Source organism: Sturnus vulgaris, chromosome Z (assembly GCF_052056855.1).
Source record: "Sturnus vulgaris isolate bStuVul1 chromosome Z, bStuVul1.hap1, whole genome shotgun sequence".
Taxonomy (NCBI): domain Eukaryota; kingdom Metazoa; phylum Chordata; class Aves; order Passeriformes; family Sturnidae; genus Sturnus; species Sturnus vulgaris.
In genome coordinates, this window is record NC_142283.1 from 70,776,966 (window position 1) to 70,790,145 (window position 13,180).

The 13,180-nt window shown below is 35.7% G+C and overlaps 1 protein-coding gene across 13 annotated transcripts in view; it reads right to left on the minus strand.

Moving 5' to 3' along the window:
* The window catches only part of SPEF2 (sperm flagellar and cilia associated 2), a 73,153-nt gene that overhangs the window by 34,148 nt on the left and 25,825 nt on the right, over window positions 1-13,180 (minus strand). For 12 of the 13 annotated variants that reach the window (XR_015799237.1, XM_088155969.1, XM_088155970.1 and 9 more), the window contains 12 exons: window positions 12,956-13,172; window positions 12,352-12,482; window positions 12,066-12,135; window positions 11,500-11,585; window positions 10,613-10,716; window positions 9,882-10,129; window positions 8,317-8,422; window positions 7,368-7,525; window positions 5,718-5,959; window positions 4,975-5,102; window positions 4,743-4,881; window positions 252-389 (listed from right to left, as the gene is read on the minus strand). Coding sequence is in view for 12 of the 13 variants with exons in the window: in XM_088155969.1 (XP_088012095.1) it covers window positions 252-389; window positions 4,743-4,881; window positions 4,975-5,102; window positions 5,718-5,959; window positions 7,368-7,525; window positions 8,317-8,422; window positions 9,882-10,129; window positions 10,613-10,716; window positions 11,500-11,585; window positions 12,066-12,135; window positions 12,352-12,482; window positions 12,956-13,172 (1,767 nt within the window). In the remaining variant the exon portion in view is untranslated. The remainder of the gene's footprint in view (window positions 1-251; window positions 390-4,742; window positions 4,882-4,974; window positions 5,103-5,717; window positions 5,960-7,367; window positions 7,526-8,316; window positions 8,423-9,881; window positions 10,130-10,612; window positions 10,717-11,499; window positions 11,586-12,065; window positions 12,136-12,351; window positions 12,483-12,955; window positions 13,173-13,180) is intronic. The other variant, XM_088155966.1, reaches the window with a different exon arrangement.

Sequence of the window (13,180 nt, forward strand, 5' to 3'; positions counted from 1 at the left end):
ATAAAATTGCAAAAAGTAGCAGTATATAATAGAGATTGAAAGTTTTGGGGGTTGAACAAGAAGAATGGTATTTTTCTTAGTCTTTCCTGTATTCCAAAGTTAAATGTATGGAATGTCATCTACTTTTTGTCTCTTAACTTGGTCTATAAAGTTTCTTGTTTCAGAACATTTGCTTAACTAATTTTTAATCCTTCACATATTAGAAGCCAACCACATGAAATTTCACTCAAGGGTACTGTAGCAGTCCATACCTGCATAAGTGTAAAGAAATGGTTCATTGCAATCCCCCTCCGATCTGGTAACCATTCTTCATTCATGATACCTATACGTTCCTGCTCTGCTTCTTCCCTTCTGCTGTCACAGATATCCCAGAGAAGATCTCTTAAGTCCTAAAGCACAAAATCAAATATAGTAATTTATTACGAATGAAAACCTTTTTTTTTCTTCTTCTTTTTTTTTTTTTTTTCTTCTTTTTTTTCTTTCTTTTTTTTTTCCCGTGTATAGGGCAACTTCCTATCTGGGGCTTTTCCTTTACTATTATAAATATCAACACCTGGTCAGGTCACATGCCTACAGAGGACTGACACTAAGTTTTTTACAAGTATGCTGTAGAGAAAAACACAAAAAAATGAGTTCAGTGTGCAGGCTGCCTTGCTTTCCCAGGCAGATATGATCTACCTAAGCTAGATAAATATAAGACTATGAATAGCTAAGTTCCCAACTGCACCAAAAACTTTCCACTTGAATGGTTTGCTAATTAATACACTAAGAATAGTACTCTCGAGGGATGGGCAATGAAAAATACTGAGAAAATTGTGTCAGATTTCAAGTGTTTTTCAAATTTGAGTAGCTTCCACAGCACTTTTCTCCAATGTTCTTTTAATTAAGGGTTCTTCAGCTAGTGACTATGTCAAATAGGACTATGTAGCTCACTGACAGCACTGAGGGCCTACTAAGCATAAAACATTATGCAACCTGTTTGTTCCCTATTGCCATCTCTGCATGGAAATAGCATGATAGGCCACTATGTGTAAGAGGCCACAGGAGGAGAAGAGTGCTGTTAAATACAGTGCCAAGGTAGGACAAAAGGTGAGATGTCTCTGGCTTCAGGCAGTTCCACCCTACCTGACCTGATCTGGGACGAAAAGGAGAGGAGCTTAGGCTTCTGGTAGAAGATTCCATGGTGATTCCATGTTCACCAGGTCTTGGTTGCAACTTATTATGTCAGATTCCGTTTCTCTCCCCCAGTCTAAACACTTCAGATAAGTCCACTTGTCCTCAGTTGGACAAAAGCCACAGGGAAGTCCCTGGGCTACCTAACACATCAATGATGGCTAGAAGGTAGCCAAGGAGCAGGCAATCGGATATTCATGGCTGTTCACATTGTAGAATATGCACACAAGAATATGCTGCTGGATGAAAAATATATAAGCTCATGACTTATCTATTGGCAGTGGTGAGATGACCTTGGCTGGCTGCCAGCCATCCACCAAACTGCTCTATCACTCCCACCCACAGGAAAAGGGGAGAAAATATGATGGAAAAGTTCATGCATCAAGATAATGATGAGGAGATCACTCTCCATCATATGCAAAACAGACTTGATTTGGGGCAATTAATTTAATGTAATGCCAATTAATAACACAGCAGAATAATGAGAAATGAAACAAAACTAAAAACACTTTTCCCCTATCCGTTCTTCTTCCCAGGCTTAACTTCACTCCTGACTTTTCTACCTCCGAAATGGCACAGAGAAAATAGGGAATGGGTAATTATGGTGACTTCATAATACATTTTTATCTGCCACTCCTTTCCCTCACACTCTTTCCCTGTTCCAGAGTGAGGTTCTTCCCATGGAATAGAGTACTCCATAGACTTTTCTGATGCAAGTCCTTTTCAAGGCTTCAGTTCTTCAAAAACCACTCCAGTGTGGATTCTTTCTGTGTGTGCAGCCCTCTAGGATTGTACTGCTCCAGTGTGTGTACTCCACGGGCCACAGCTCCTGCCAGGAACCTGCTCTGGTTGGGCTCTCCATGGGCTGCTGCTCCTTCCCAGCACATCCACCTGATACAGCCTGTGTGGACTGCAGGGACTGCAGGGTGGAGATCTGCTTCCCTGTGGTCCTCCATGGGCTTTGCTGGAACAACCTGTATCACCTTGGCCTTCTCCACAGTTCACAGGGGAATCTCTGCTCTGGTTCCTGAAGCACCTCCTTTTCCTCCTTCTTCACTGTCCTTAGTGACCACAGAGCTGTTTCTCATATTTTCTCACTCCTGTCTCACAGCAGCCATGTTTTCTTACACAAGCCACCTCTGCAGACCCTTTGCCACAAAAAAACTTTCACATAAATGCAATACAACACAAAAAAGCACACTAATGTTTTGTACAAACTGATGTACAGTTCCTTCCAGTATCCTTCTTAAACATGTAACAAGAAAGATTTTACTCTTCGTCCTCATATTATTTAAGTCATGGGATTGATTTACTGTAAGCAGTGGAGAAAACTGCAGAGGAATACAGTGAGGTATATTCGTCTGGCAGAAACTAAAAGCATGTTTTATGAGTTTCTTCTTTTCCTCTCTCACTGCTCTTCTTTTCACAGTGAGGCAGCTTCTCTCTCCTTCTTTTCTTATAGTAAGGTGGTGAAATAAACCTAAAAATTGATGCATTTGCTCAGTCCTCTTCTATTTGGAACAAGAGAAGTAGTGATAGCAAGCAACTAATCATATTCAATGACAGCAATGCAAGAAGAGAGAATTTTGAGAAATTGCTGGAAGACAGATAGAGATGTACTGCTGAAGTGTATTTTATACACAGTAATTCTGTGTGTGGATATTTAGGATGTGTCCTGGTTTTTGCTGCAGAAGAGTTAATTTTCTTCAGAGCAGTGAGTATGGGTTATGGTTTGGATTTGTGCTGGAAACAGTGCTGATTACACAGGGATGATTTTGTTATTGCTAAGCAGCACCTGCACAGAGCCAAGGTCTTTTCTGCTCCTCACCCTACCCACCAGCAAGGGGACTGTACCAGGAAGCTGGGAAGGGACATGGATAGGAAAGCTGACCCCAGATGACCAAAGGGACATTCCACACCATATGGCACCATGCTCAGTATTTAAGCAGAGGGAGAAGATGGAAGCAGGGGGGACACTGGGAGTGGTCCCAAGTTACCACTATGTGTGATTGAACCCAGCTTTCCTGGGAATGGCCAAACACCTGCCTGCCTATGGGGAGTGGTGGATGGATTACTTGTTTGCTTTGCCTGTTGAACTGTTTTTACCTCAGCCCATGAGCTTTCTCACTTTTACAGTTCTTTCTCTTGTCCTACTGGCGGGGATTAGCGGCTGCATGAGGCTTAAGTGCAGGCTGGAGTTAAACCACAACATCTGGCCAAAGTCTTGGCTGCCCTCTGGGCTTTGGACCTTTAGGGAATCTAAATACATCACAAAATTGGGTGGTTTTGACATTTCCCAGTTGATATCAGAGAAATTTGTTATGACAGCTGGCACCTTTCAGTGTTTTAGCAAGGGTCCAGCTTAGATAATAGTGTTCAGGAATCTGTGAGTTTGAGGAAAAGCATTATGAAGATTGTCACTCTTTCCATTTTCTCTTCCTTTCTAACAGTAAGGAAGGATGGCTGACAGAATTCCTTCAGGGAGATACAATGAGCATGGCTTTAAAAGCATAGAGGAAGACCATCTTCACAATTACCCCCAGGTTTGGGATTCACAAGGGGTGAATGCGTTGTTTAAAAAATAATTCTGAAAATCATATATTCACTCCGAGGTGCTCAGGCTTATCACAGTATCCGAGTTTCACTGCTTCGTACGGGAGTATAACCTTCTCTTCACATAATTGGAACTGGACAATGTCAAACATGGGTTTCTGTTATGAGCAATAGGCCAAATATTTTAATTTTATCTTTCTGAAATATAGGACAAAATGATTCCAGTCTTTTTATAATTCCATTCAGTAAAAGTTAGGAATATGGATGATGATTTTTCAATCCTCTATTTCATTCTCTTGAAATATTTCTATGGAAAAGGAGGACCAATGCTTTTTCCATCTCAGATGAATGAATCCATTACTCCTCAAATGTTCCCTTCAACTAAAAATGTTGTCAGTATTCTTTTCTCCTTTTTGGGGACCATTCCTGATACCACTCAAGCTAAAAATCATGTCTGTTCTGAAATGGGATCTGATAAATTCAATGATAGCTCTACTTTTGGCTTCTGCTAAATCTGGTTCTGATCTTGTTAGGACATTTAGTTATGGATTTTTGTGAAAAAGAACTCTCATGACATGACCTAGAAAAGATCTACCCGAATCAAAATATCCCAATAAATTCTATGTAATAATCAGTTTTAGAAGCATATATTATCATACATAATTTACAGAAAAAAAATAAAAGCGAGATTTTTTAGATTATGATAGAAATATCCAACTTTTAAAATCTCAGAAAACCACAAAATGTAAAGAAAAAGAGAGCAGAGAAATATTTATTTTACAGTGTACCACAATACCACAGTGTAACCTAAAAAGCAAAGCAAGATGTAAAAAAATTATGGCCAAAAAACAGAGGAATAATTTTAAAGGACACATTATGCACAAGAGGAAATGAAACAGTTTAAGAACTCTAAAGAGGAAGAAAGAAGTAAATAATAACACAATTCATGTTACATCAAGCTTATATACAAGGAAATAATAGTCTAGGGTATATTGTAATTTCTGCCATTTACTTACAGTAACCCTTTGGTGTAGTTCAGCTTTTGTTTCTTCATCATCTTGCAGGTCATCAGCGATTGAATTAAAATCTATTTGCCACTGAGATACAAACTCCTGCTTATGATGTGGACGTTTCAAATAATCTTGAAATTTTTTTCTGTAAATTATGGTAAAAAAGCTGCGTTACAGAATACCCCATTAAAAATATGTAACTCGAATATTAGTGTAATAAGATACTATTTCTACTTACCTAATATCTGCTGTGTAATGAATTATAGAGTACTGTTCATCCCTTAGACATCTAAGTACAGTTTTGATCGTATTTATGTATGTATTTTCTACCATTTCCCAGTAAGGTACTAAAAAATCAATTATCTCCTGTGAATTTTTAAAAACATCAAAATTAATTGATTTATTTATTGGTAATTAATTTATCTGTAACATAAGCAAATACACAAAAATATTATTTCAGGAAATCATATCATTGGGTTTTTTTCCACTATGTATTTCTTTCGGTTTACAGCTGACTACAGACATTGTAATAACATATCCTGTGAATTTCTTTGGGAAAAAGTGGTAAGTGTCTAAAGGAATGGGAAATTCCAGCAGAATGTTCCAGTATCTGTTGCTTTGGATATGCTCATAAAATAAACGATGATACTGAATGAGCATTGAATTAAGAAAGATCTGGTAAGTTTGTTTTAGTATTTCATAAAAGTAAAAAGTATTATTGTTTTGGCAGCTGTGTTCTTCATCATATTTACAAAGAAGTAAAAAAAAAAATCTAAATTTGAAAGTGTGTTTCCTTATTTTATGTATTTTAGTCGTAACTGTTCTTTTTATATTTGTCACAAAGAAATACCTTACCTTTTATTGAAAAATATTGAATAAAACAACATGCAATGATGCAGAAGGCTTAGATAGGATATACATAAAATATTAAGAAAAATAAATACTTTGATATTTAAGATTATCAGTTGGGAATTAGTGTACCTGAGGAAGTGGTTCATCTACATAAATCCATTCATCTGATCCTGGTTCAATTGGTAGTGGTGTCTCAGGAGAGGGCTCATCTGTAACTGGTAAAACCTTTTCTTCTTCATCTCTGACTGGTAAAACCTCTTCTTCATCTGTAACTGGTAAAACCTTTTCTTCTTCATCTCTGACTGGTAAAACCTCTTCTTCATCTGTAACTGGTAAAACCTTTTCTTCTGGTACGATTTCTTCAGCAGACCCTTGAAATGAATGTACAATTAGTACTTCTAGATGTATTTTAAATATCAATAAAGAGAATTAGACATCTCTGCCACTCTGACAGGTTCAAAATAATGGAACAGATTCACCGTTTCATTACTTAGGTGTTGTTCATCAAAAATATATTCATGAAATCAGCAATGCTCAAGGAAGATTGGATCAGTTAGCACCTAAACAAGCTCGACATCCATTAAACCAAGGGCCCTCACAGGATGCATCCCCAAGTGCTGAGGGAGCTGGCAGACATAAAAGCCAGGGAGCTCATGATCGTGTTTACAAGGCCATGGAGATCAGGAGAGGTGCCTGAGGACTGGAAGAAAGCAAGTGTGACCCTGGTCTTCAAAACAGGCAGGAAGGGAGCTACAGGTCAGTCAGCTTCACTTCAATCCCTGGAAAGGTGATGAAGCACATCATTCTGGAGACCATCTGTATCCACGTGGAAGAAAAGAAGCTGACCAGGAGTAGTCAGCATGGATTCACTGAAGGGAAAACATGCTTGACCAACCTGATTCTCTATTCTGATTATATGAAACTAATAGTGAAGGACAGCTTGGAAGCTATCAACATAAATATGAAATTAAACTTTATTAATTGACCCCAGTTGTTATTTCTCCTTAGGAGTAAATATAGCCCTTAAAAACTTCTATACAACAGCTGGATTCTAACTAGAAAATCTTCATTTGCAACAATAGGAACTTAGCTATTAACTCTAGCAGGGCCATTAATTATATACCAAGCACATTAAAAAACCCTATACCCTATGAACTAGAAACCTTGTACAGGAGTAATGGGATAAAGTTTTACTGTTACAAGTGCTTTTCAAGTTTGGTTTGTTCTTTTTTTTTGGTGGTAAAAGACACATGAAGATTTTTCTCACAATAGTTATTTAGAGGTCACTATCGCTGATTTACTTTATGCATTTTCCTCCTGGATGCTTAATATTTTTTTTATTATTATTTTAAATTATTCTTTCTTTCTGGGTAGTAGGGAGGAAAAGACAAATAAAGACATACAAAAATTAAACGTCAAAACCTCTTCTACTGAGAAATGACTATATGTTCATAATAGCAAGTTAGACTTTCTTATACAATTATGCTATCCCATAGATGAAGATGTTGGTTGTAATTTTTAAACTAGGAAGAAAGAACTGAATTTAATGCTTTAATTTTTTATGTAAAATTGGTCCATATTCTCAAAAAAAGTGAAAGCACAACAGAAAAGTTCAGAGTTCTGGTGCAGTTATCACTAACTGGCTCATCCTCAGATTTTTTTCAGGGGCAGCAAAAATGTAGGTTGCCATATCATTTTATATAGTAATTATTAGTGTTAATTATAAAAAACAAAGTAATTTGGTACTGAATTCTAGAAAGTAAGAATATGAAAACTTACTTCTATTCTGATTTTTCACAATTTCTTCTATTATAATATCCTTCACTGTTTCGCACACAAGACTTTGTTCTGCCTCTGCATTTACTTTTACTAGAGTGTTTTGATGGACTGAAAACCATTTCTCTAATTCTGGCCATGTCTGTAGGAAGCCTGAAATTCTACAAAAAAAATCATATCAATGTATGAAATTAAAACCTAACTAATGAAAAATCAAACATTTTCTAAAATTGATACATAAAAGAAAAAGCAGATCATTTAATTTAACACAAAACCAACTCCACCCACATCAACCCCTTCATTTTAAATATAAGAAAATTTTCAAAATTCTGTAAATAACTAATAATGTGTTTCTTACTCTTTCATGTCACAAGATGTATTTACTTTCTAATATCACAATTAAAGCAATAGTAATATGCAATATAATAGTCTGAAACAGTTAAAAGTATCAAATATCCAGAAGAAAGAATTGTTCTTGATTTTGCTCTTTGTGTAAAGTCAAACATCTAGTGATCCAATTAAAATTAGAAAACTAAGTGGGTTTTGTAAATGTAGAAGTGGAAAATAACATTTCACAAAATCTCTAACTCAAATCAAGTGTATTTCACTCAAGGGCAGTCACATGTGTGACAGACTTCAGATATAAGTGCACACATAGATACACATACATAAATGGAACATATACATATAATTCATGTAATATATACCTGAAAACTAGATTTTCCTTGGAACAATACCCTGGAAAATCAAACCATAAGAATTCTTATTTTCCAGGAGTACTTATACTGTGCAGAAATTGAAAATACTCTTTAGGCTCCACATTATAGAAAGGCCTAAATAAATTCTTAACATTAAGCATGTCAGTATTGTCCTGGATCACATATGAGATTCAGATCAGCTACATGTCTAAACATCTGGCTGAAGCAATTTTTTTGTACTTCATATCACTTACCTATGTAGCACCTGGTCACCGGCCAAGTCAATCTTCTCTTCTAGAACTTCAGCATCTGAATTTTGATTGCTGCTCTGCTCAACCTGAGATAGCTTTCTTTTACCTACTGTGTGGAAAACCACATGTATAAACATATATTGGAAAAGGCAATTATTCAGACAGTTTTTCACCCGAGCTAAGATAATCATTATAAAAACAAATTCAGTGTCCCTTGATTTTACATTTCTTCACTTAAAAGTTGGGTACCAGACTTCCTAAAAGAAAGTAAAGGTCAGAGAACATCACATAAATGTAAAATTAAGCTGTAAAGGACACTGTCCTGCCTCTTCCTATGTTCAAGTGCATAGCCAATTATAGCACTAACATTTCCTAATGGATGCTTTTCAGCCATAGAAATCTCACATTTAAGAGATGGAGCATTCCTGTGGGCAGACTATTTCAGGCTTATCTACGCTACCAATAAGAAGATATTTTTCCAATTTAATCCAAATATCTACTTTTCACAATGAGCAGACATTTCACTTCATGAAACGACCAAGGTGTTCTCTCTATCTGAGTCTTCTTTAAATTTTCAAAAGCCTTTAATTCATTAGAAATATGCTATTTTACAAGAATTTTGATTTTTTAATTGTTCTTTTGATTCTTTGTATCATCACATTTACATCTTATGAAATAAATTCTATTTGTATTTCTGAGATTATATTAAATATAGTCACATGTTCCTAGTGTTTGAGCAGCACAAGGTCTTAAAATTAGCAAGATTCAAGTGTCTATACATTTATTCTCACCAGATTTTTAGCAAAAGCCCTGAAGATTTTGTCCCATCCTCACTCCTATCTATACGTAAAAGCTAAATGTAAAAGGTGCTTTAACTCGAGCTATTTGCCATCTGTGCACTGCAATGAAAACAACAAAGAAGAACCTCCTCATAATTTGTATAATACATGACATACTTATTAAAAAACTTCTGTTTCACCAAGGTCTTAAAATGTGTGCAGCTCTCAATAAACCTTTGATGCCTTTGCCTTGGTTGGCCAGAAATTGACTTTGATTTCTGATCATCCACTGAAGACAAGATAAAGGCAGTAATCAATAGGGAATTTATTCTGGCACTCTCAGGGAATGAAAATTGGCACATCCCTCTGTTTATAATTTCCTTTTTTCCTTTCTAAGTGTCTCCTGAAGAACAATACTATTTACGGACACTCATCTGTAGTGCAGTATATTCTGTTATACACTTTTATAACTTGTGTTTTTTCCAGCTGCTGTCTTATGTGATATCTAACACCACCCACGGTGCTATCTCAGCTGCAGTGACAATTCAAATACGAAAGTGTACAAATACAAAAAAGCATATACACGTGCACTTGCACACTTTCTGATCTGCCTTTGACTGAAACAAACAGAAGTATCAGAAAAAACCTGGAAGTATTCAAGGCACAATTAATGAAAGTGATATTGTGAGATATACAGAAATAATCCAGTAATGCTATCTTGCATTAGTAACTACAACTTACAGATACCTGCTTGTCATTTTACTATGTTAACAGTAGTTGGAAACTTACTCTTCATGTTAGCTGCACGTTTCAGTACCAGACTGTCTGAAATATCCAATAATATAGAAACATCAAAGGCAGGTGAGGTAGGAGGAGGCTTGTTAGGGGCTCTGGGATCTGTAGCAAGGGACAGCTTTTCAGAAATTGGATCTTTTGCTTCTACATCAATCCCTGTATAGGATTTTTGAAATAGCTTTGCCTGATTAATTGTCATTGGAAATCCTTCCACGATCCACCCCTTCTCTGGTGGTATTTGGCTAAAATGAAATGAAGAACCAGAATTACGCAGTGAAATGATAGCATAATAATAAAACTGAAAGAATAGCTTGCTCTAGCCATCATTCATTCTTAATTCAGTATATTGAATTTCCTGATGAATACAGAATATGACAGATATTATTAAACTGTAAAGTAATGGATTTGAAAGCAGAAAAAATAACATCAAGTCTAATTAAAGTGAAAAAAACACACAAACGAAACAATTTTTGCTGTCTTGATAAAGTTTTCAAAGGCACTCTATAGAGACCCTCAGATGTATAATTTCAGTTTTCTCAAATAACTTTTTTGCTAAAGTAATAAATACGAAAATCTATTTCATAACTTACAGTATACTAATGGGAGTAATACAACTTAAATTATATTCATGTAGGAACTTAAGTGCTAACTGCACTTCAGGGTAGTTGAGATAATTTTCTGTCAAACAAGAGTAGATAAAACCAAGTATCTATACAATTTCATACGTAATAGCTTCCAATAGGATGTCAACTAATAATTCATCGGGAACACTTTTTCCTTTCTTCAGCCATTTCTGTGATGCAGCACCAAGCTGGGCACGTACAGACAGCTGTGGAAGAGTGCAACATATGCTCAGAATGCCCACAACAGTCATTGAAGAGAGTTGTTGAAAAGAGTATGTCTCCACATTTTATATCATATACTATTTATTTATATTGGGGGTGGCGGCTGTTATTTATCAATATTCAATAGCTAGCGAGTCTTTTAAGGAGAATAGTTTTAATTGTAAAAAATGTCTAGTTTAATTGAAATCTCCAGCTAATTTCCATGATTACACTCATAAAAATGCTGAAAAAACAAGATAGAGAAACTAAGGATATAAAGGCTAAGAAATTTAAAATTAAATGTTCTGGTTCTCAGCTTATTCTGATTTCCACTACCATTGATGATTTCATACAGCAGCACATAAATTCATTCGTTTTACAGGGATTCTTTTATATCTTAGCTTTGGAAGTAATTTTCAATGAGCAGTAAGCCAAAGAAATTGCTGTGGAATTAAGTATTTTTAACATAAAGAAATCTTGTCATGGGATTAATTATCTGCTTGGCAGCAGCAAGCAGAAATACATTTTTGCTAACTCAGAAATGCTATAGAAAATATCCTATGCTATGTAATTGTGAGATTTCAAAAGAAAATAAAGAATTTTAACAAGATGTACAACTCTAAACAACATACAGAACAGATTTTCACAATAAGCTCTTCCCATATTTCAGAAAATATTTGCACTGATGTCAGTAATTCAGAATGATGAAAAGGTGTCACCATTTAATTCACTTAACCATTTTAACTAATGTCTTTTTATAAAGTAGAAACTAAAATTGCACTACTAACCTTGGATAGGCCCTCCTGACTGTTATCCAATTCAAATTCTTCCTTGGATGGATCCTTTTCCACAGGACAATTGTCTAAAATAGGTTCTAAAATAAAGTTTGATGAAGCTATTACTATTAAATTCATTATTATAGATAAAGAATAAAATTACATGGCTTGCAATGGTTCTTTGAACAAAGAACATACATAAAATTGTTAGAATCATAGGAGCATTCAGTAATTCAGATTGGAAGCAACTTCTGGATGTCACCTATTTCAAGTACAATATTCTGCTCAAAGGGGCATCGGTTACAAGGTCAGACCAGGTTTCTGTTTTTTACCCCATGGGATCTGGAAAACCTATAAGGGCAGAGACTATACTACCTCTCCAGGAAATCTGTTTCAGTACTTGGCTATCCTCGTGGGGAAAAGGTCTTGTCTTATGTCTAGGCACAATGGCTACAAGGGCTTTTACAGTTATCCCCACAAATGGAAGGCTGGGGAAAATGTCTGCTGGGACATGCAGAAGACTGAGGTATCCCAAGGCCCTGAGACACATAGGAAAATCTGCAGCAAGAAATATTTACCTGTGGAGGTTTCTGTTTGGAGCTCCTCTAGAAGATTTGGTGGTGAATTTGTTAAGTTCTCCTGTACCTTCTATCAAATATGACAAGAAATGGATTAGAATGAAAATTACATCTCACAGAAAAAAATCAAGCCTGTAAATTCAAGTTGACTCTTCCAGTCTTACCTGTCAAAACTTGGAATTAAGTTTGAAATAGAGTAAAAAAAAAAGAAAAATGCTTTTTTCCTTACACATTTCATTTCCATCTACCTGTTAGAGCCAAGACCAAACTTAGGGAATATGCTTACCTCATTTTTTTCTCCAGGACTCTCTGCTTCCTGGGAAATCATGCTGTGTTCACTTTTCATTTCATTTTTAAGAAAAGCTTCAATGGCCTCCTGAACCAGAGTACCAACAGACAGTACCTGAATATTGCAAACTAATACACAAAAATATTAGGTAGCTACAATTTGATTTGAGTATACATACAGAGAAACTATTACAAGTAGATAAATTTATTATTTGAGCTGCCAATGTAAGTTGCTTTCACTCTTTCTTCTCTGTAACTACTTCACAGTATGTATCAACAATCACACAGCTATCTTGCTAGCTAATTCTAAAACAAGTATCTATCTCCAAAGAAGTTTACCAAAAAAGCATTTTCAAATTCTCAATGAAGAAGTATTAACATTACAATACAATATTAATATTACTTTGAAGTTCCAGTGTTTCTAAGCCTATTTTGGAATATAGCACAGGAATGACATGCCTCTAACCCTGGCAAAACACAGACACACCTGAGGTTCAAGAATTATTAATGCAAGGATTTTCTCAAACAATTTTCATTGTAGGAGTGAGATTTTAAGACAAAAATTTTAAATAATTTTTGGCAAACAAACAAACAACCTCTACCTTTTTCAATAAACTTTGCACAGGTAGTTTTTCCACTAAACATTTTTCCCAGAACACATCCCTTGACTGGAAATGAAGGAAATTCAGGTGAAGATTTGGGTTTTGGAGGATAGAACATCTCCATCAGTCTACGAAGCACATGACCCAATACGTTATTATTAAGAGGAGGTTTGTTTTCACTGTTCTCTTCAGTTGGGCTCCATTCCCCTGTCATACTCTGTATAA